General features: G+C 45.5%; 1 protein-coding gene across 1 annotated transcript in view; it reads right to left on the bottom strand.

The window, feature by feature from the left end:
• The window catches only part of EDEM2 (ER degradation enhancing alpha-mannosidase like protein 2), a 395,734-nt gene that overhangs the window by 107,890 nt on the left and 262,968 nt on the right, over positions 1-24,876 (bottom strand). The window contains exons 8-9 of the mRNA XM_085619015.1: positions 14,149-14,273; positions 13,465-13,609 (exon numbers count right to left, since the gene is read on the bottom strand). Of these exons, the coding sequence (XP_085475141.1) occupies positions 13,465-13,609; positions 14,149-14,273 (270 nt within the window). The remainder of the gene's footprint in view (positions 1-13,464; positions 13,610-14,148; positions 14,274-24,876) is intronic.

The following is a 24,876-nucleotide window of genomic DNA, read 5'->3' on the forward strand; positions in this document are numbered from 1 at the left end:
ACTGGGGGGCTCTTCCAGGATCCAGGCCTAGAGCATCAGCGGCTGGGCCAAGGGCAAGGAAGTGCTCCAGGACGCCCTCTCGTAGTCAGTCTAAAAAAAAGTCCCCATCTCAGGCTGAGCAGGAATGTGCGGCAGCATTGGTAGCTGTGACAGAAATGGTGACGACTCATACACAGTGAGAGGAACCTGGGACTCCTTCCGAGAATGACTCTCTGGACTTTGACTCTGAGGCCTCAGTTAGCAATAATGAAGCCCTACCCCAGGTCCCTCCACAAACTGCGGGGAAATTGATCTAATGGGTACAGAACTGGGGATATGGCTGATGCCTCTCTACTTGCCTTCTGATTGTGCTTCTAATGTCTGCTGTCACTACAGGCTGCCTGATACGTTAGTCAAGTCAAGTCAGAGAATCTTATATAGCGCACATATCACCAGGTAGGTCTCATGGCACTTGCAGAGATTCCAGAGGCTGATGGTCATATCCAAATTGCGTTATTTCTGGTCAAACAGCCACGTTTTCAATTCTTTGCGGAAGCGCTGGTTGTCTGCAATAGAGAGAAGATGAGACGGCAGCTTGTTCCAGATCCAGAAATGGGGGGCGAGAAAAGAAAAAGATCGTCCTCCGTTACGTACAGTGCGGACTCGCAGTGGGGTATGAAGAGATTTTGAACCGGACCGTAATATTCTTTCTGGCTGGTATCTTTTAAGCTTTTTCGCTAAATAACCAGGCCCAGTACCATAGATACTTTTATGAGTTAGGCACAGGATTTTAAAGTGGCCGCTTTTTCTCACTGGAAGCCAGTGGGGGGACCTCAGACTTTGAAACAGAGGGGGATCTCAGTGGTAAATTTAGGATAAGTCTGGCCGCAGTGTTCTGCAGGATTTGCAATTTAGAAAAGAGGTCTTCATTTAGGGAAGCTAATAAGGTGTTCCTATAATCCATGCGGCTTACGATTAAGCCCTGGACCAGAGGCTTCCTGGCTCCAATAGGTAGCCATTTAAAGATTTTGCGTAGCTTCCGCAAGATCCCGTAACAAGTACCCAACACAAGATTGACATAATTTTTCATGGATAGCTTGTTGTCGATCATTATTCCAAGATTACAGACAGCTTGTTTTAGGGACGGGCATGGGCCCAATGCCTGAGGCCACCAGCTGTTAAACCAGTACTCTTCGGCCCTGCTGAACAGAATGATCTCAGTTTTACTGCCGTTTAGCTGTAGTTTGTTATTGCCCATCTAGTTGTTAATGTGGGTCAGACAGTTTTTAAACCGGATCATTGTGTCTGTGGGGTCAGGACCAAATGTGATCAACAGCTGGGTGTCATCAGCGTATAACACAACCTCAAACCCATGGGACCTGATTAGCCTGGCCAGAGGTGTTACATAGAGATTAAAAAGCATAGGGCTCAGGATTGACCCCTGGGGAACTCCTATGGTTACTGGTCTGCTGCGTGAGGCCAGGGTATCTACATGTACAATAGTAGAACGGTCCTTTAGATAGTGTTTAAACTAGTCAAGAGCTTTCCCTCAGACTCCCACCTCCCAGAGCTGTTGTTCTAAAATGCCATGGGAGATGGTGTCAAAGGTGGCTGACAGGTCCAAAAGAACCAGCATAGCTGATTCTTTTTTATTCAAAGCCAGCCTGATGTTATCAACCATCTCTACTATTGCTATTTCGGTAGTATGTGTCGACCGGAATCCTGATGTCGATGTATCAAGAAGTCCATGACTTTCCAAATGGACAGTAAGTTGTTTATTTACCAAGGATTCGAGCGCCTTCCCGAAATAAGGCAGTAGTGAGATGGGACGGTAGTTGCCTGGTTCTCTGGGATCTAGGGTTGGCTTTTTCAGGATAAGTCTGACTTGAGCTGTTTTCCATCTATCGGCACCCTCGCTTGGTCTAGTGACATATTAAAAATCTCTGTTAAATTTGTTATTAACAGGGGTGCTAATTGCATAAAAAAGCGAGGTGGAAGAGGATCTGCTGGGGAGCCTGATTTGATCTTAGCAATGGCTTCTGATACCTTTTCACAGGTCACAGTTTTAAATTCAACCAGCAGAGGCAACAATGGTTGGCTATTAACAACTGGGTGCAAGTCAGTGTTGTTGACATTGTCTTGAGGGAAGGATCTGTATATAGCTTTAACCTTTTCGTCAAAAAAGGAGGAAACTGTGTCGACCCATTCTTGTGTGGGGGGAAGGGTGTGCTGGTTGGCCAGGGGAGTGGTAAACTCCTTGAGAATTTTATATAACTCTTTATTGGAGTTTGCGGCATTGTTAATCCTCGCTGTTAAATACGACTTTTTGGCCTGTTTAATATTGTTTATATAAGTACGGTGGATCAGTTTGTATCTAATTCGATCTTCCATAGTTTTAGTTTTCCTCCAGTGCCGTTCAGCAGCCCTGCTGGAAAGTTTCTCAGTTCTAAATGCTGATGTAAACCGTGGAGATGCTTTTTTTTTATTTATTTTTTTACAAATTTTATCTGGTCATTTTGCAATATATCAGGCGGAAGCCCCACAGTGGCATATATGATCATTTGAACAGCATATGCAGTAATAACCATTTCCACCAAAATAAACAGCCCCTGCCAAACATGCAGGTAAACCAAAAATAAAAGCAATATAAACAATATGCAGACAGTGGTCAGATCCCGATAAATAGTACATGATGCGACAGATCTCCAATATTCATTCCAATAAGACGGTGATACAATCAAACGACATAGATCGGGGTGATGCAGGGCGGGGAGCAGAGGGTAACTTTTATGGGTCTTCCTCAGGCAGGGGGGCAAGTCAATTCCCCGATAAGTCGCCCATCGTGTCCATATCTTACGGTGTTTCCGGGGGCAGCCCCGAGCTGCAAAGACAGCGATCTTAGCTCCCATACACTTATCTAGTGCGGCCTTCCATTTGCCTGTAGTCGGAGGAGAGGATGCCTTCCAACACTGCGCTATGTCTCTCTTGGCAATAGTAATTGCAAGGAACAGTGGATGTTGTTTGTAACAATTCCCCCCGATGTCGTCTGTGGAATGTAATAGAAACAGCCGTGGGTCCAGTGGAAGCACCCACTCCAATACCTCATTGAGACATGATCGAACCCTGTTCCAAAAGGGCTGCAGGGCTGTGCAGGTCCACACGGTATGGGAAAAGGACCCCTCTTCACAGACGCACCGCAAGCATACTGGGGACTGAATGACCCCCATCCGCCACAGACGTACCCTGGTATAATAAACTCAATGCAAATATTTGAACTGGATGAGTCTGTAGCGTGTGGAGACAGCTGCGTCCCTAGGGCTGGCTATCGCTTCGGCCCAGTCGTCATCTGTTAATTCAGGGATATCTGCCTGCCAGGCCAGTCGGGTATTGCCCAAAGTAGTGAGGGTGTGTGTGGTCCGTGTTTGATAAATTTGCTTAATTTTATGTAATCCGAGGTCCCCCATTAACAGACGGCCCTCCAAGGGCTGAAACTCAAGGAGGGATTCCAGATTGCGGATCTGAGGGGAGAGCGCATGTCGGAACTGTAAATATTTGTAAAATTGTGACTTGTGAAGGCTGAAATCAGTTTATAATTGTTGAAATGATTTCAGCATGGTACCCTTCATGACATCTCCTAGGGTCGAAATCCCCACCAGGTCCCATCCTCGAAATCACTTCAGTGCAGTAGCAGTCCTGAGGCATGTACTCTGGGGTTTGTCGAGTTAGTCTCCCTTTCCATCCCATCTGCCTAGTCTTAGCCCGCCACAACTGTATTTCTTGTCTGCCAGCCGGCGGTAAATGATCTAGCCTCGTATAACTGTATAATAGGTGGAGTAGGGGGACCTGCTCCATAGAGGCATGTTCAATAGCATATGCCGGGGCTGTGGGAGAATTGTACCATAGTTCATTGATTACAAGGATGTGAGATGCAACATAATAGGAATAGATGTCAGCTGTCGCGATTCCTCCACAATACGAGGACTGTGAGCAGGTGCGGAGCGCCACCCGAACAGCCCCACCTCCCCATAGGAAGTTATTTTGTATTGCGTTCACCTGTGCAAACCAGGCGCGGGGGATAGGGTATGGGAAATTTTGGAGGCCATATAAGATCCGAGGCAGGGACACCATCTTAAAAATGGCCGATCGCCCGTAAAGGGACAACGGGAGAGCAGACCATACCGCCGTCTCGTTCTTGAGGCTAACCAGTAACGGGGAAATATTATATGCCCAAGAGATCTTGGGGCATGGGGAGATGTAAATCCCCAGATATTTGAACCCATCTGTGGTCCGGGACAGCTGCGCAGCCCACGATTCACGGCCTTGATGTCCACATACTGGGAAGAGAATGGATTTAGCAGGATTAGCGTGGAGACCGGTGGTGCTACCAAACACCCTAAGGATCTCCAGGATTCGGGGTCCAGAGTACCACAGGTCCGTCATAAAAAAAAGGGCATCGTTAGCGTATAACGCTATATGATCTGACCGTGAACGGGACCAATCGAACCCCCTGAGCACCGGGTCGCTTCTCACCCAGGCCGCCAGGGGCACAACTGCCAGGGTGAACAACAATGGAGAAAGCGGGCAGCCCTGGCGGGTACCTCTCTGTATCGGAAAAGGGCAAAAGCGGTGTCCAGCAATACAAATCTGACGCCGTCAAATTCGTATACAACAGGCGTATATAGGTCAGAAAACTGGGCTCAAAGTTGACTGCTTCAAGTAGTTGAAAAAGATAGACCCAGCTTAAGGAGTCTAATGCCTTGTCAATATCGGCCAATAACAGGGCAGCAGGATGGCCTACGGTAGGGGCCGCAGCAATGGCATTGTGAACACATCTGATGTTGTGTCTCGAAGCCCTCTGCGGCATAAAGCCCGACTGGTTGGGGTGGATCAGATCGGTGACGCACCCCCAAAGGCGGTCGGCCAAGACCTTCCCCAGTAATTTGGGTTCAAACTTAATAAGAGAGATGGGGCGGTAGGAAGACGGGTCCTCGTGGGGGGGGGGGGGGGGGGGTTGCCAGGTTTAGGAAATAGCACTATTTCCGCATGTCACCAGTCCCTAGGCAGACTTCCCCGATCGGTTGCATCCGCAATGGTCGCCAACAAGTGAGTCCCCAATAAGGTCATGTGGGACCGAAGGAATTCCATGGGGAACCCGTTGGGACCCGGGGCGCGACCCGGCTTGATCGCACCGAGGGCACCAGACAGCTCCTCTAATGTAATTGGTGCCTCCAGGTTCTCCCGCACTGAATCTGGGAGCCGGTGAGGCGGGATGTCCATGAGGAACTCCGCTATAAGCTCGGCAGAGATCTGCTCCTTGCAGGCATACAGAGATGTAAAGCATCTGAGCCTGCGATCGTAGGCGTGACTGCCGGGGCGCCGTCTGTTTGGCACAGTCTATGGAGCATTTTACTTGACTTGTACCCCCACTGATATATCCAATGTTGAGATGCCTCCCAGATCTCCTTGGCTTCACCCAGGAGGTGTTGACGCAGTTCTTGTTGCGCTAGGAGAAATTACGGTGAAGGACGGGGCAGGGATTGGCACTGAGTTGGGCAGACAGGGTCGCCTGGCGCTCTTCTAGGGTATCGAGTTGTTCGCAGTGCTTCAGTTTCAACTGTGTGCAGTAGCTAATGTCGGAGCCCCTGACGGTCGGCTTGAGAGCCTCCCAGAGGGTAGTGTTCGAGGGGGCGGAGGGGCCATTGTCAGCTGGATATGTAGTGATCGCTGCGTTGAGCATGTCCTGATAGGCCGGGCTATGGAGATGCCAAGGGGACATGCGCCAGTGGAATGGGGGCCTGCGTGAGCATGTGTGAAAGCACATCGTGACCGGGGAGTGGTCGGACAGACCGCGCGGCCGGTGTTGCACCTGGGAAAATCTATGGAGAAATACCCGAGGAACAAAAAAGTAATCAAGTCGGGACTGTGACCCATGGATCGCAGACAGATATGTGTAGTCATGTTCAGTAGGGTGGAATTCGCGCCATATGTCTGCCCAGTCTAATGTTGATGCTAAGGTATACAGTTTGGTCGTACCCTGAGGTATAGGGGTATCCAAGGTGCGATGTCTATCAGAAGACCCCATCGTGTCATTCCAATCGCCCCCCATCAGGGTCAAACCAGTCGCAAGGGATCCCCAGACCCCCAATAAGTTTTCAATAAAAGTGGCGCCCAGAGGTGGAGGGGCATAAATATTCCCAATGGTGATCTGCTCGCCATGCACCTTGCCAGTGACGAAAAGGAACCGGCCCCTGGGGTCTGCCCTATGTGCTATATATTGGAACTGGACTCTGCGGTGTATAAGAACTGCCACCCCCCTGGAGTACCTCGTGAACCCCGCATGGTAGATGTAATAGAAGCCAAAACTAGCAAGGCACGGGGCTTTCGTGTCCAGCAAATTGGTTTTCTGCAAGAGTAGGATGTCTGCCCCATACCTTTTTGCCTGTCGCAAGACAGACCCCCGTTTCACCTTATTCAGTAATCCCCAAACATTCCAGGAGACCACTGTTAAGTCTCCCAGGGGATGTGCCTCACCGGACGTCATTGGGTTCTAGGAAGAAGTTGTATAAAGCAAGGGGATCTGTATAGGAGACCATATATAACATAACACACTGTCTGCCTGTATTAACCGTACATAAACAAAATAAACCAACCTTTCCCAAATACGGACCCCCCCCTCCCCCCACTGCCAGAAACAAGGAGCATCTGTCGCGGTGTAGAGAACAGAGGACCCCCAACTGGGGAGTGCAAAACAATCATGGCATAGCAGCCCGCAAAGCGGGTCCCACGCCCACTCAGAGGACGACATCTCTAAAGCAAAATTCAAGATAAACATTGTCTTACGAAACACCATTTGGGAAGTGGAGCAGTCTGAAGCCATCAAGGCGGTCGCTCAGGGCTCGGCGAAACTTTATCCGACCCCGGGCCTCGCCGCTTCTGGGACTTTTTGCGTCGTGGCTGCTGAGATCTGGAACTGCGAGAGGAGTCCGAATCCAAGGCGGATGGGGAGCTCGCTCGGAGCCGTGGGCGCTCATCAGACCATGCAAAGACCGTTCAGGGAGTATCATGGATCCCTTTAAGGGAGACCCAAAATAATGAATGTAGATGGCTTAAGAGCCTTTTTAGACAGAGTACCCCTGCAGGAGCTGGACCTAGTAGCCAGGGAGGAGTTGGGTAGACCAGCATCAGTCCAGGAATTCAGTGCCGCCATCAAGGAAATGGCTAACAGGAAGACACTTGGATCCGACGGCCTCCCTGCAGAATTTTGCACAGCGTTTGTTGGTTCTTTGGCCCCCCGGCAGGAAACCTTATATGCAGAGGCATTTAGCAGCGGCCTAAATCAACTAGGGAGGCAATAGTAATTCCTCTCCCGAAGACTTAAAACAGAATGCTCCTGTCCCTGCGTTCCGCCCCCTGTCCATGCTGAATATGGACTTTAAAGTCCATAGCAAGGTCCTGGCACTTTGGCTACTACCTTATATGTCAAAAATAGTGCATAGTAGCCAAAATGGGTTCATCCCAGCGAGGAGAACATCGCTTAATCTTCATAGTTCATAACATGTCCTACGCACCTGGGACTGTTGGCATACCTTCGCACTGTAATTATGTTGATTGACCAAGAAAAGTCCCCTGACTTGGTTTACTGGGATTATCTTTATGAAGTAATGTACCGGATGCAACTGGGGAAGCAGTGGGTGAAATGGATTCAACTATTGTATTTATCCACTACAGCAAGAGTTAAGACAGGGCACACTATTTCTGCGAGATATAAGGTTTATAGTGGCACAAGGGAAGTATGCTAGCTGTCGCCTCTTCAGTTTGCTCTGGCCATAGAACCCTTGGCAGAGCTGTTAGGCGGGAAGGGGCTGGTTATGGTGTGGTGGTAGATGGTATATCAATGGTTTTCTTGTTCCAAAGTAAAACATATCCCTAAAAGAAGTCAGTATTCAGGTCAGTGTTTAAAGAGTGTTGTGAAGCTATGTCTCAGTCAGGAACAAGAGGTCCCTGTAGGCTTCTTGCAAGGATATTGATTTAACTACTAAATAATAGTGGTGAGAGGACAGGTTCTTGTAAATATGTTCCTCTTTCCAAGATCCAGTTGACCCTACCTATCTGCAGTGTCCATACCTGCCCTGCTTGACAATCCCCAGCAGTGTTGCAAACCACTTTACCTGTAAGGTTAGCCTACTGTATTAGCAATAGCCTTTTCCCTCTTCACTCATTCTTAGCACAAAAGGGTTCTTTGTTGGGATGCCCCGGACAACTGCAGCTTTATGAAGTTTCAGGAGCCAATATGTGACAAATGGAGCACTATACTGTTGTCCTGCACGTAGTGGCATAAAAGATTAAGGCAGCACCATGTTACTGGAGAACAGGAAATCGAATGCGGTGCAGGCAAAACAAACTACTCCCAACCCAGACATTATCACCACATCACAAAGGATGTCCTATGCACATAATTGCAAATACAGTGAACTACAAATGACACAAGTAAAGACTAAAAAGCACTAATGTCTGTTGCGTCTTCCCCAGCCAGGTAGCATGCAAATGACTACGCCACACACGGAGCTCTGTAGTGCACGTCTTTATTCTTCAGAGTGCAACCGTTAACTAACTGTACGTAGTGAGTCATCATCTTTATTAACCACACCCAGACACACCCTTATGATTACATCATGTCGACGGAGTCCATCAGAGACCAGAAGGGTCCCCCATACATATGTACAAGATACTACATCTCCCCCTGTTAAATGAAAAGTACAAATATTTCACATATACATTATAGTTCCCCAATGAGTCATCGAGAAGCTTAAACCAGTGTTCCAGACCTAGTCGTGTGTGGTTGATGAAGCGGAGGAGCAGGGCCTGCCTCAGGCACTAGGAGCGCAGCGGTGGGCCGCTGGAGGTGAGCTCTTCGGACTCAGGTGGGCATGTCTCACTTTTAACGTCTGGAGCCGACAAATGCTGAGGTAAGTGCTTGAAATGCATCAAATCTCTTTATGGACTTTTTGGGACGTTGAGTGATCACCATATGACCTTTGCTTGCCGCAACCCTCAGGGGCTCAGAATCAAGCAGAGCATCAGACTTACGCTTTCGTTTCTGCTTGACCAAGACTCTATCTCCTTCCTTGAAGACTGTGTCCCGAGCACTTCTGCATTTATCAGCATAGGTCTTCATCCTAGTTTTCTGCACGGAATCTGTCACCCAGACTTCGTCCGCATCGGTCAACCTATGAGTGGTTCATTGCGGCAATTTGGTTCCCATGGCTCTCCCAAACCTTAAAGTGGCAGGGCTTTCACCTTTAGGGGAAAGGGGAGTTGATACGTTGGCACAAAAGGCTGAACATAGGGCTGATTTGAGATCGCTGCCTTCTAGTACAGCGCACTGGACCACTCTCTTTAGTGTTCCTATAAAGCGCTCAACAATGCTGGCCAGAGAGGAGCCTGATGTTTGACATTCATGTTGATAAGAAACTCTTTAAACTCTTGGATGTTGAATGGTGAGCTGTTGTCGGACTTAAGAATGGAAGGGACACCCCACGTTGCAAAAATGTCATTTAGGGTTCCAATTACTTTGTCATGTGTGGTTGACAATAACCCTTCCACCTGTAGGAATCAGGAATACTCGTCAACAATTACCATTAGATGATGTCCATTGTTAAGGGGTCCAAAGAAATCCACTGCAATCCTCTCCCACACTACGGAGATTGGAAATAACTAATAGATGCTGCATTGTTTTGGGAGGCAAGCAGTTACACAAATGACAGGCTTTTAATTCTCTCTCAACCCTTTTGTCAAGACGAGAAAACCATAGTCGGTCTCAAAGAGCTCTCTTGGTGGCGACAATGCCACGATTACCCTAATGGGCTAGTTCAATGACCTGTTGTTGCATGCTCTCTGAAATGACAATTCTAGAACTTCGTAATATAAGGCCTATTTTATTAGAGAGTTCATTGCTCACATTTTTAAACTTTTGGTATTCAAAGTCATCTGTAAGAGGTTGATTGTGTTTCTTCCAGGACTGCTGAGTAACAATGTCTCAATTTGGATTTGCAGCAGCAATAATTTGTACCACTGAAAGAGCAGCAGGTATGCTTGACTTGACTATGAAATTAACACTGGCTTCAGCCGGCTTAGACTTTGTACTGTGACACTCTACAGGTACTCGCGAAAAATAGACAGCAGGATTTTTATCTTTCCCTGGCCTGTGCAAAATAGTGTAATCATACTCTTGCAGTCGCAACCTCCACCTCTCGATGCGAGGGGCATTTTGGATTTCGGGTTCCCAAAAATGTAAGTGTACAAAAGCGCACACAACTGCTAGAATTTCTTTCTCAGGTTATGAATAAGCATGCTCTGTCCATGGCAGACTCTCGTTGGCATAAGCCACAATGTTCCTTTGAGCATGGGTGTGGCTGCTGTGCTGGGCAAAGATTGCACATAAACCCACTAGGCTGGAATCTACTACAATCTCAGTATGAAGTTCCGGATCAAAGTAGGCCATTTCAGTAACGTTCTCAATTGCATGTGTATTTTTCTGAAACCTTCGGTCACATTCAGGTGACCACTTGAACACAGCATTCTTTTTTGTCAAGTCTCTCAACGGGGAACTTACTGTGGCAAATCATGAATATGCCTAGAACATTAACTGGCCATGCCAAGGAAGGATCACAGCATTGTTACATCTTGTGGTGGAGTAGTGGACGGCAAGGCTTGCACTTTAGCCAGATCAGGTGTCAACCCATTTTCAGAGAAAATATGCCCAAAGAACTTGAATTTCATTTGGTGAAAATCAGACTTTTCTGCCTCCAAAGTAAGACCGGCATCAACCAGCAAGTGGCATACTTGGGTAAGAGCTTTGTCATGTTCTTTTCGATTGGCCCCAAATACCAGTATACAATCACTGTAATTAAAAGCATGTTACATGCTGTATTATGCGGGCCATGACATCCTGAAAGAGTTCTGCAGCTGACGACACCTCAAAACAGAGTCTTTTGAATCTGAATAAACCAATATGGGTTGTAAAAGTGGTAATGTACCTGCAGTTTTCCTCCAATCCAATGATGGTGCCACCTGTTCAAATCGAGGCAAGAAATGACTTTGGCACCATTCAGTTGTGTAATCATATCTGCAATGTGCAGACCTGGATGTGGTCTCTCTCAGTTGCCTCATTAGCTTAGCGCATGTCAAAGCAGACGCGCACGGCACCTTCAATTGTCCTTTTTGGGCACTGTCACGGCGCATCAGCGTGGGGCATGGCCACGGTCATGAACACTGCCAGAAATAGCAATCGAGTGGAGTTGTTGACGGACTATCCTGTATTCCTCCTAAAACGTCATTTCCCATGGTTACATGCGGTATCCTGCCGTGCGCTTGTACGCACACGTTAGAGGAAGAAACTTAGTAAAAGAACTTACAGACTCTTGAACCTTGCCGTTTATTTTGAATCTGGAATCGTGATCGGACGGATTTGCGGTCTGGTAAGGGTGCGTGGTGCACCGAAATGCTTATTTATATTTGTGCCCTATTGCAAACCGCATTGATCTATTTTGGGACTTGCTCTCGTGCTACTAGGATCTATTCTTGCCCATTTTAGGCAGACACCATTGGGTATAACTGGAGCAATGTTAACTATGCGTGTGGGTTCTTCTGCACTTTTGGCCCAGATAAAGAATGCAGGACTACAGGGTTGTGATCACTCCTTGCAGACGGAATTATGCGGGGGTACAGATCAAAATACATGCAGAGGTGGAAATCAAACCATGGTCGATAATGGTGTGAGCATCTCTAACAATAAATGATGGGACCTGCTCCAAGTTATCTGTGCATAAACATTCAAGGAGGACAAAATCATATTTTGAGATTAAGGAGTTCACTGCGTTTCCGTAGTCATTATGAGGGAAATATAGAGAACTAACCCCCTAATCCTTGAAGAGCTCGCAAACCTGCTTTGCTGGGAGAGAGCATGCCTAGATGTTAAAATCACCTGTCCATAATATAGCTAAATTAGAATGGATCAGGTTAAAAAAGGCTTCCAGCCCTTCATGTACTACAGAGCTACGTGAGGTATCAAATATGTTATTATAAAAATTGACAACCACTAGGTCAAGGCCACCCTTGAATGATAACCAGAGAAACTGACAATAAGGTGCAACATATGCAGGCTACCCTTGAGATAACCGGCAACTTATTTGAAATTAAAATCTGTAACACCCCCTTTGGCACGCCCTGCTGGGGATGGTATGGCACCGAGGGAGTGGATAGAAAAGCCATTGACATATATTGGATCCACACACCAAGTTTCCTGGATACAAATAATGTCGAAGACGGATGTAATTCATAGCCAGTCGGGGGAATTCAACGTATTCAGCAGCCCGCAAACATTCCAAGTAACAAAGTGGTAAAGCCCTTCATGGACCTGAAATTTAGGAGTTAAGAAAGGCGCTACGAGATCATAACTATCAACATTATCATTAGCATTAACAATTGCATTTGCAATTGGCTTGCAGGTAGGAATTAGTTAAGGCTCAGTAGAATCAAAGGTATCAGCATTATCATTAACAAATGCATTTGCTGTCAGCTTACCGGCGACAGCAGTAACACAACCCACCAAATAGGAGAGTATATTGGAACAGAACAAGGCAGCCCCATGTCCAAGTTTGCCAAGTTGCCCACATGACCAATCTGAGGGAGGGCAGGCAGTCACTCCTTGAGCAAAGTCAATTATTATCTTGCACAGAACTCAAGGGATGGAACCTATTGGACAGAGCCATAGGGGTATAGTAAAGTGGATGGTAAGGTGGATTATGTACTAGCGGCACCTGGTTATGTGGTTTGCCAATAGACAATAATGAAGAACCTCGTAGATGGCGGTAAAAGAAACCCAATGGCAGCAATGCAATGTTCCTGGCGAATGGTTAGTGTGCACCTAGTCAAAAGCCCCTTATCAAAATAAGACAGCTTCTCGCGTCATCAAGTCTAGAGTTTTTTTGGTACATGACCTTTAATCGACAAAAAATGGGGAACTTTATTTCATGAGCAACCTTGAATGAATTCCAGTGCAAAATAGGCAGGAATTCAGTGGTTGAAGGTTAACCTAACAAATAATGAAACTTTTTGCAGGGTAGTTCCTGGGAGCTCACTGCATTCTATGCAATGCTAATTTAGGCAAGTTATGTTCTTTTCTCCTTGTCATTTAGGAACAGGAAAATATTAAAAACATCTTTCAAGGAAGGGTCAATCTCAAAATAAAAACAGCTCAAAAACTGAGGAAGTGCTGCATGATGGATGGAAAGAACAGCATGTGGTTGACGAAGCATGTGTAGGCGGGAGGGCTCGGTCACAGGGAGAGAAGCTTGTGCTGGCAGAACCGTTCACGTGTCATGGATTCATCTGGTAACTACACAATTAAATCTTAGTCGGAAACAGAATTGTTGATAGTCAACAGAATCCAGAGATATGCATAACAGACACTGACATCTTACTTACCAGGCCTCAGGGGATAGCCCTCGCGCTTGTCAACTGTGAAGCCCTGCGTGATGCTGTAGAACTCCGGCAGACCTCCATACTGCTTCCAAACAGTGTAGTAATTGTGGAATGTTTTCATAGCACTGTCCAAATCACCAATGAGGCTCTGACGGGGAGCAAAATTAGAATGTGGATGACATCAAACACCTAATATTCGGGCGCGACAGAGGGACAGTCAGGAAGAGACATGTTCCAGTGGGGCCTAGATGTAGAAATGCTAACTATTATAGTCTGCAGTTAGTTAATCTGTATATTTGTGGTATTTGCCTTTGGCTAACAAATCAGGTTTCAACAGCTGTTATCTGCAGGATCAAGGCAGATTGAATAAACTATCGTTTGCAAATATCAACTTCACATTTCAGGGGTAGTAAGCGCTATATAAATATAATTACAATACATTTTGGGCGCCAACAAGGGAAAATACGGTCCAAAATGAGCCTGGGTACGGCATTAGCTGCAATTTTAAAATGTATTTGCCACGACAGATTGGTAGACAGGGCAAAGAAACAAAATACGTTCTAAAATAAGCCATCCTAAACATGCATCATTAGAGGTACTGTTTAACACTAATACAAAGCCCTCTAGAGAAAACCATAGGTGCGCTAAACTAAAACAGAAATACATTTTGTGAACAAGTCTACTTGCCTGTAAACCGGGCCAGAAGGCTTCCAGTGACTGAAAAACAGGCATGGACACAGTTCCTTTGTACATCTGCACCCACAGGTACCAATCATCAAACTTCATGTAATTCTTTATAGCCCCGTTGTACTCTAAAACAGAATGGAACATTTTCAGCAGGTAATGAAATACGTAATTAGAAAGATTACAGTTGTCTCTATTTTGGCTGCATTGTTCCTTTGTGCAAACTCTTTCCATTACATCGTATAAACATATCTCCGCTTTCCAACAACCCCTGAAACTACTTCAAAACTGTTAAAGAAGAGCACTAGTCACCGGTACACAAACGCGCGCATCGGCAATACACGTCATTCCTCCTTCCTTGGCAATATGTACGCTTGGAAAGATCTCTTTATGAAAATAGGAGTCACATGGTGTGTGTCTTGGACCGATGGCCGCGGGGTCGGTGGGGTGGTGCAGCTAATTGTTAGAAATTTACACATAACAGATTTCCATAGCAATAGGCACAGCAAATATGTCTGTCCTTTGGGACCTTATAAAGTGTTTAGCCAAGCAGCACATTATCCTGGGTGGTTCAATTATAGCTAAATTTCTGAATATGTGTAAGGTCATATCAAGCCGAAATTGGAAAGTGTGGAAGCTCGCAGCATTGGGTGCAGTGTGGGGTAGCTTGCAGTGGTGTAGGGTCGGCAAAGGGAAGCTTGCAGAACTGAGGAACGCGTGGAAGCTCATGTCATTGGTATCAGTGTGGGGTAGCTTGCAGTGGTGTTAGGAGCCAATGGAAGCTTGCAGAAGTGAGGAACGTGTGGAAGCTCGCGTCATTGGGATCAGTGTGGGGTAGCTTGCAGTGGTGTTAGGGCAGCCAAGGGAAGCTTGCAGAAGTGAGGAACGTGTGGAAGCTCGCGTCACTGGGATCAGTATGGGGTAGCTTGCAGTGGTGTTAGGGTCAGCAAAGGGAAGCTTGCAGAACTGAGGAACATGTGGAAGGTCACGTCATTGGTATCAGTGTGGGGTAGCTTGAAGTGGTGTTAGGAGCCAATGGAAGCTTGCAGAAGTGAGGAACGTGTGGAAGCTCGCGTCATTGGGATCAGTGTGAGGTAGCTTGTAGTGGTGTTAGGGCAGCCAAGGGAAGCTTGCAGAAGTGAGGAACGTGTGGAAGCTGGCGGCATTGGGAGCAGTATGGGTAGCTTGCAGTTGTGTTAGGGTAGCCAAGGGAAGCTTGCAGAAGTGAGGAACGTGTGGAAGCTCATATCATTGGAATCAGTGTGGGGTAGCTTGCAGTGGTGTTAAGCTTGCAGAACTGATCAACGTGTGGAAGCTTACATCATTGGGATCAGTGTGGGGTAGCTTGCAGTGGTGTTAGGGCAGGCAAGGGAAGCTTGCAGAAGTGAGGAACGTGTGGAAGCTCACGTCACTGGGATCAGTGTGGGGTAGCTTGCAGTGGTGTTAGGACAGCCAAGGGAAGCTTGCAGAAGTGAGGAACGTGTGGAAGCTCACGTCACTGGGATCAGTGTGGGGTAGTGTGAAAAACGTGTAATATTTTACTTGGCATAAGCGGCAGCCATTTGGGCTGTGGTGTCAATTTCCTTTCCTTCGTAATTCTCCCGTCCTCTGCTGCTCGTCTTTTTCTGCCTGTGCTATCTATTTTAGTTGCCTTCCTGACTCAGCTAAAAGCAGTGTCCATGCTGAGAGTTTGTAGCTGCCAGAACACCTGGTCTCAGATGTTAACTAACAATCATTTACTGCTGCCATAAGCATTCCTGCTACCCCTCCCACTTTTCTGACCATGTGGTTTTTCATCTGTCCTTGTTTGTTGATAACTATTTCTAAAACTTGTTCTTCCTATTTCTGTTCACATGCTTACACTGCACAAAGCCTGTATACAAGACCTGTCTTCTGTGAATTCAATGTACTACCTCCAGGCAGAACTTGAGAGTGTTGTGTGGACGTGGTCCCACTCATGAGTGATTAATAAACTTGTTATTTATTTCCAACTTCAGTGCCGATCTCTATTTTGTTGGTCTCTGCACCCGTGGACAAGAGGGTGACCCTGCACCAGTGTGCCCACTTTTAGGCACATTTCCACAGTAGCTTGCAGTGGTGTTAGGGCAGCCAAGGGAAGCTTGCAGAAGTGAGGAACGTGTGAAAGCTTGCGTCACTGGGATCAATGTGGGGTTGCTTGCAGTGGTGTTAGGGCAGCCAAGGGATGCTTGCAGAAGTGAGGAACGTGTGGAAGCTCGCGGCACTGGGAGCAGTGTAGGGTAGCTTGCAGTGGAGTAGGGGCAGCTAAGAGAAGCTTGCAGAAGTGAGTCCCCGTAAGCAAAAATACAATATCAATCCCAAAAATAAAACACATTTTTGGGTGGAGTCAGCGGAACAGTCCCCCGTGAATTTCGTTATGCGGGAGCTGAGGAGAAGGGCGGGGGGTCGAGTGAATAATATGTTTTTATTCTATTTCCCAAAAGCAACCCCTCACAAAATTGCATGGTAATAAATGTCCCTCCATCACTTCCTGTAGCGAACATAAGCAGTTCCCGGTTTTTCTGCTTTCACTTGTGCTGCGTTGAGTATATACGGATGGGGTACTTAGGGAAACAAAAGGGAGGAATGGGTTAAGGATGGACACATGGAGAGAGGGTAACTAAATAAGGGAAACGGACACATCAACTCACAAAAAAGCTGATTGTTTGTGAGAAATGGTGTGACATAAAAGAACGAGCTGAGGACTTTGGTACTAGGGAAGTGGGTTTGAGCCTCTACGGTATTCATTTCATGTAATATAACTCCGCAAGTGGCTCCTACAAAGTAACGCAGAGTTGCACACGGCGGCATCGACATGGGAATTCTATTAGTATTTGATTGTATTTCATAGCAGTGGGAAAAAAGTCCTGTAAATCGTAACCACCAATGTATGCCATTATGAGAAGTTCGCAACATTCTCTACCCGTGCACTTTGCACCCATCTCCATGCTTCACAGAAGCCTTGTGCACTCCCAACGACAGCAGCGACTCACCCTGCTCCCTAAACAATTTCCAGCACCTACCCGCTAAGGGGCAGGCAGGCTTGCAGTGCAACCTTCGAGGGTTCCCTGGGTTCAGAGGAGCAAGTGAGCAAGAGGCAGGATGAGTCTTGGTGATGGCTGAACATCCTTTGATTCTGGGCAAATCACTTAATCTCCCAGTGCCTATCAAATATGAATGTGTCCTTGAGTAAAGTAACTGGTGGTCATGTAAAGCGCTCCAATACCTTCGGGTCCAGTTAGCGCTACATAAAAACTGCAACAACAAAAAATGAACACACTAGCAGGCAGCAGGGGAGAAAGGGGGAGGGTCTGCGTGCAAAGAGTCAAGGAGGGGGACAAGAGGACCCTACTCACTAAGGAACCAGGGTAGTTAAATTATTATCAGAAACAATGGCACCTGTGGAATAATAGGACCATATATTGATACTAGGATGGCAATCGCAATGGGAAGGGTTAAAATAATGTCAGAGAGCGAAGAAACCACATAACCTTTAGTTCAGTATAACACAGATGGGTTTTTATAATTCAGACAAAGATATACACAATGAAAACAAAAGAGAATAATTGTGCGTAGTGTCCCCAGTGAAAACAAGAACCTAAAGACTGGGTGACATTTGTGTGACAATTTATACAAGGTTTCCGAAATGTTTGTAAAAGTCGACCAATGACAATTAAATGCAAAAATGAACCACGACTATATACAGTGATACGCACTGGTTAAATGGTTCGCTTTTTCTTTGTGTCGACGACGTTTTGACCCTTCGTGCAGTCTAGGTTCTCATCAGGACCTAGGGACATCTTGTAGGAAGACAGCGCAGCCGCGTGTAAAGTGTGTGCCACAAGTGAGTGAAAGTAAGAAAAAGATACTCACAAGGGAATCCAGCTGGTCCCCAAGTAAGGATGAGGTGGAGCTGGCAATCAATGGATGGCGCGGTGCTATGGAATGAAAGGATGACACACTACAGCGGGTGTTGTAAGGTGGAATGAGTAGAAACTCTGATAGTGGTATCTGTTACACAGGAGGTGCTGTCGCGCTGACCTGTGTTTCAAGGAGGTACAAGGTATGGAAATCCGTGACCTAATTAAGGTGTCTTAAGCACACGTAAAATGTGCGCGTGCATAAATCTGTCAGCGTAAGTCTGTCTGAAATGGACTTTAATAAACGGGGGTCCTTCTGAGCAATTCAATTGAACGAGTTCCTTCAACGCGGGGCGATACACCGCGTGAGCAGAATGACAGCATCTGTCTGCGTGCTGAACTGATGCAGTATGTAAACAATGAAAGAAAACATATCCGCCAAACAAGATATTTGTAAACAAGAGGGTTAACACCAAAGCCTTTAGTAGAACTAAATTGATAATAAACAGCCAAACTAAAAACTGTTGCAAAATAGAAGTTTTCGCTACATTGCTACTAATGTGCGAGACAAGAAACAAGGGGACGGGTGGGTGGAGCAGCTGGGAGCAGCGATGGGTGGCGAAGCTGAATAAATGCCACCACATAAGCGCAGTGGTCATAAATCAGGTGCTGCACTAAGTAGGAGGTGCTCGGTGTCAAAGTAAAAAAAAGTTCCAAAGCCAGGACATACAATAGCAACAAGTGGAAGAGGACAAGCTGTAAAGAGACGGCGCATGCGCTGCCTAGGGTCAACCTAACAGAAGGGGAGAAGGTAGAATCAGGACATTTAAGAATAGGTGAACATGACAAAAGTATTGTACCAGAAGGAGGCCTAAAGAGGGTAATGACTGCTCAGAATAGGTAGTACAGCCACACAGCATATGTCTTTGACAGGCACCTGGGTTGAGACTTCCAAAAATGATGTCTCAGTCTGATGGTGTATGTTCGGACACTAGATAAGGGTTTGGCCCCACTGAAAGCGTAGCAATGGCTAATACAGTATGTTATTAATCTGGCAATGAACTGACAGAGGTTTAATAGAAGGAACAGGTATCAGTTTTCTTTCTCAAAGCAGAGGCCCTGGCTGTTGTCTGTGTGTTTTATCACCGCTCAAAGAAAATAATTTGGTGCTAGAAACTTTGCTTTCGGGATCAGGCAAGTTTATATGTGCCTCACAATGCAATATTAGGGGGTTCCCCATAGTGACCCTTATCTGCACCCTGAAAAGTCAGTTGTGGACAAAGGTTGCTGGCAAGGTAACAAGAAAGGGCATCATCCTGAATGGTTGAAGCCATGGATGGAAGAACAAGGCAGGTTTGAACACATTTCCAGCAGCTGGTGAAAAGCTCTGCTAGGTAAATCTGGAAGGAGTACCTGTTGAGTTTGCATGATGTCCCAATCCTAAGCAGAATGGCTGTAGTTCCAGCACTTTTTGAAACCACCAGGTTGAAACTGTGTAGTTCTTCAAGAAATAGTCCACTATCTAGCTGATGGACTTATCTTCTCTGGCAGTGAAGGAAATTTGCTCCAAGAAACCACACAGTTTTCACTGGGTGGATATCCTTTTGCACTTTTGAACTTATGGTTCCCTACTTCTTTCCATCTGAGTTACATCTTACTAATAGCCTGTTCCTATTTGTACTCAGATTTTGTGAGAAAAACATCTACAAGTGGTAAATATTCTGAATAGAATAATTTTTATTGTTATTGTTGTAGCCCTGAGGAAGTCGCCGGGCAACTTACCCGAGACGAAACACGTGTTGGCTAATGTCCTTATCTTGGTGCTGTTAATGAGAACGAAGAAGACTAAAGGAATAAAAGAAGAAACCTGTTTGTTTGATTCACTGGACTCTAAATTATTCTTGTCATTTTATTGAGAATTGTTGCTTACAGGCTCAACTGCCTTGTTCTTGCTCGGGAACGTCTATTTGGTTTTCAAGAAACCACACATGTCCGAGTAAATGAAAAAAGTGGATGTAGTAAAGAGGGTCAGTGTTACTGACAGTACACTTGAGGTCTGTCAGAAAATATGCATTATTTTTAACGAAAACTCCACCCCAAGGAAATTGAGATGGATAAATGCAAATGGAAATAGTGCTTAATGCCACACTCCTGTAATTTCTGTTTATTGTATAATACCAACTGTTAAAAGTGTCCAATTTAATAGCACTCAATGTATCAATCTCAGAAGGATGGAACTGAGCCTTGCTGGGATTTGACCCAGCTATCAGTGCGTATGGCACCCATTTAACTTACTGAGTCATTCTGCTAAGTAAAACTGTACTGATTTACTTTATTATCACAAGCAGACCGTGTATTATGATAGCCTAGCATAGCTTAGGATATGAAGGCACCAACAACAGAGGTGTGTGCAGCCATCAAGACTCAGAGTAATGTTGGTTAGATAGCTCATGTACATAGTGCACTTGCTAAAAAGATTTATGCGCAATCTCATGGACAGACTTCACACTTCCAACTCTAATGCAGGTTCCAAATAAACTGACTTCAGTGACCTCAGACACTCTGTTAGATCGATACCTAGTATGATATTTGAAAAAAGATACTGACTGTGAAAGCACCTTCACTCGCTGTTGTATGCATCTCCTCTATAGTCTCAAGGACTGTTATAGCTTCTTGGAAGCCATCCTTGGTGATTCTACTTGGGAAAAAAAACAAAACTTAAGGCTGACCAGTCAATCCGGACCGCCACACATGCCACACGCTATTCGCAGCTCACGGTTCACGGAACGGTTGGGGTCAGTTAGGGTCAATTAAGGTCAATAGAGAGATAAAGTGCGAGGGCAAAAAGGCAGGCAAGCGGACACGCGAGAGGTAGATGGCAATAGCAATGGACAAATGGCAGGGGGCAGGAGGGAAAAGCCAGAGAGCAGGGTACACTGGGGAGCCTCAAGCCGCACCCAACCTAGTTGGGCCGCTTCCGCGGACTCACCTGGGCACTAACGGCGGCTGCGCTCTCACACTCCAGTGTTTACCTGCTGTCCCTGCCGTTGCCGTTATCCTCAGAGTCCGGAAATGCCTGGAAATCCAGGAGTAGCGATGTGCTCCCTGCAGAATATAAACGGGGAGCTCTGAAGCACTCCAAAGCGACGTGCTTGCTGACCCCCGTAGCGGCTCCTCGACTTGGCTCACACAGCTCCCCTGCTGGGCCGCGTTCCTCTGCTCCGCTCCTCAGCTGCTTGCTGCTCGGTGCTGCTTGGCGTCTCACGTGACTAATTTCTCCTAGGGTATGGTTGGCTCTGCATTTATTTAACTTTTCTATAATATAGCCCCTAAAGTCCCAAGTTTCCATGTTCTCCCTGGTTATTTGAGTTTTTTTCTAACCTGCGGAAAGTTTGCACTTGTGACTGCTGCTATCTCATTGCTGTTTGCACATAATTGGGTTCTTTTACTTGTTTTTATATACGTTGTTGAGGGAAAAGACTTTGCTGCTTTATGATGCACTTTATACAAAACATGTCTCAATATGATGCTACAATGGTATGTGACTTTTCTAAATTGTACTTCTATTTAATATGATCTTTTATTTTTCTGCAGTATAGGTTCTAACTATACAATTGCTGCTATTTTGTTGCTGCTATATGATGAACTTTATTTAAAAAATGTCCCTATATGAAGCTGCTATTTTTTGTTATTCTTTCAAATTGCACATGTTTTTACTTTGACTGATCTGTTATGGTAACAGTCTTATTCACTCGTTGACTGTTACTTGATTGCCCTTGTAAAATTTGTTTTAAATCTTTGTCATCAAGGAAAATGTGCAGTCGGTTCAGTAGGTGATTAGATTCTTAGAATTTTTTTTGTTTTTTTAAAAATCTTGTTATTAATAAAAAAATGTAACTTGTTGGTCATTGTATAATTACACTTTTTTTTTTTTTTTTTTTTCAAAAACCTTTATTGGCAAGAAGGACATTGTATAATTACACTTATGGGTTATACAGTGCTGCATCCATAGACTATCATACATCATTATCATTGTATGTGGAATAGTATTCAGGCTTGAATTAGTGCAGGAACATCACGGCGTTAACGGTTCGTCAAGGGAAGGGAGCATGGGAGGTTCACACAGGTTTCCACAGTATTCATTCCATTTAGACCACACCGCCACCCATTTCCTCGGGCACCCCCGTGCCGTATAAACTGTCTTCTCTTGCAGCATACACCAGTCCATGTCTTTCTTCCATGCGCTAATCAATGGGGGTATTTCCGCTCCCCATAGACGTGCTATGTTTCGTTTTGCAATTACCTGCCCAAGCGTTGCCCACATTTTACCTTTTGTAGACAAGTCCGTGGGCTCCCAAATGTTCAAGAGGCACCTTTTAGCTTCAGGTCGTAATTTTACCACCCAGACCTCGCTCATACATTTGTGCACCTGCACCCAATATGCTTGTATTTGAGGGCATTCCCACACTATGTGAAGAAATGTCCCCAACTCCCCACACCCTCTTCGACAAAGCCCATCTTCACTCCTCCCCATCAATACTAGTCGTGTACCTGAGATGTATACCCGGTGCAGTATTTTAAGCTGTATCAGCCTCAGCTTTGCCGATATCGCAACCTCTTTGGGGGATGAAAGTGCCTTCCTCCATTCCTCATCGTCAAGCTCCAGACCATCATTCTCCCATTTTCCCCTGAGTGTAAGTAGTGGGTTCGGGGTGTGGTGTATGAGTTTTTTATATGTTAGGGAGATCGCCCTCTTCGGCAAGTAACCATCAAGAAGTCTGTCCTCTAAGGGGGAGGATTCCGGAAGCGTCGTTCCTGGTGGAATGTTTGATTGGATAGAGTGTCTGATCTGCATGTATCGGAAAAATTCTTGTTTTGCCAGGTCATAAGTGTGCTGTAAGGAGGCAAAGGTCACCACCCCCATGGGCCCCATAGGTCCCTTATATGGGATATCCCTATCCAATCCCAGTTACGAAATCCTTTGGTACGACCCAGTGAACCAAGCCTTTCGGAGACCCAGAGCGGGGTTGCTAATGTGAGTTTGTCAGCCCATCCTAGTTTTCGGCTTACGATATGCCAAAGTTGGACAGAGTGCTTTGTAGGCCCTGTAAGGTGGAACTTCTTTGGTTTTGAGTAAAGCGCGGCCTCAAAGTTCCCCCCGGGGAGGAGCCACCTGTCCATCCTATACCCGGGATCATCCCCACTCCTGTATGTGCCCTGGTTAATAGCCGAGAGGTGTGCTGCCCAGTAGTAAGTTTCTTAGAATTTTTACCTGGCTTATAACCTCACTGCTACCACTTGTCTGATCTTATTTATTTTAGGACTTAATGTGAGGCTGCTATATTAGGATACCTATTAGATTTTATAAGCCCTGATTTGTGTCTTCTGCTGGGGTAAAAATATTAATCAAATTATCGCAACTTTGCTCTTAGCTACAATAATTATATTATTCAATTGTTTAATCGGCCTCTTCCGTGCCACTATTGGTATTTCCTTATTGTGGGTCTCCATCTGCTGTCTAAAGGAGCCTCCAGTGTTGACTTTGAAAAATTCTCAAATCTTTAAGATGAACTAATCTGTACAAAACTGTTATAGTGACGCAGATACCATTTTTTAAAAATGATTTTATAGTAACTATTGTTGGAATTTTTACTTTGTCTATATGTGTATGCCTTAAGTGGACCTCGTTAGAGATCCAAATTCTTAATAAAAATATTGAATGGAATGGACCGTTCTATTCTCTCCAACTATAGGCCAATATCTTTGCTTCGTATGATTAACTAAGTCACTCAATTCATTGTGAACCCCCTATGGATATGTTACTTGAATGATCATTCCTTTGTTCATTCTATGCAATCGGGTTTCTACAAAAAAGTGACCAAAGACATTTCTACGATATTGGATGCTGGAGGTGGTGCAGCTCTGATTCTGCTTGATATATCCGCTGACTTTGGCACTTATCCCATGTTATCCGGTTAAAGCGGCTATGGTTCATTGCGGTTAGAGGCATAGTCCATAATTGTTTTTCATCTTTCTTGACAGCCCCAACACAGGCGCAATCGCTTCACTTCTCTTTTGAATCCATCCAGGCAGGAGTTCCTCAGAGCTCTGCCTTAAGCCCCACTTGATTCAACCACTAGGTCTCTCATTTGGTGGAACATTTGGATTCTTTTGGACCTAGTTTTTTTGCATATGCTGTTGATACCCAAATATTCTTTTGGTTAGATGCTGACGTGAGATCATTGCAGAAACAATTTTAGACATGGCTTGGTAAAGTTGCAAAATTGGATAATAAAAAAACTCCCTGAATCTGAATAGAGCTAAGATGGAGGTTGGGTTTTTTGGTGACCCTTCTTTCTTTATGGACTTCAGACTGGTGGCCAGCTATCCTTGGCCCTCTTTTCATTCTGGCATTATTTTTAATGAGTAATTCACGTTGAAGTTCATATTAACAAAGTGATTTTTACATGTTTCTATTTGTTGAATACTATTAGAAATATCTTGCCTTATCTTTTTAATTCTGCTAGGAAATTACTGGTGAGGGTTCTCATAAGGCTGAGACTACTGCAACTCCTCGCTCGTGGAGTTTCCCTGTTATTTGATCCATCAACTGCAACTTGTGAAGAATGCCCCTGGCCGTGTAGTTTTTGGGTCTTAATAAACTCTCTCACATCTCCTCCCATTTAACTCTGTTACACTAGCTGCCGATTTCTATGCAGTTTGTTCAAAGCTCTATGCTTGTGTCCCAAGTCTATATATGGTTACCTGTGAGTCATTATCCTTGTTGGATTTTATCTTCATCTGATTACAGCCCCTAGATTCAAGATACGTAGGTTGGGCTGTCGCTTCTTTG

This window comes from Triturus cristatus, chromosome 7, assembly GCF_964204655.1.
Source record: "Triturus cristatus chromosome 7, aTriCri1.1, whole genome shotgun sequence".
In the NCBI taxonomy this organism is placed as follows: domain Eukaryota; kingdom Metazoa; phylum Chordata; class Amphibia; order Caudata; family Salamandridae; genus Triturus; species Triturus cristatus.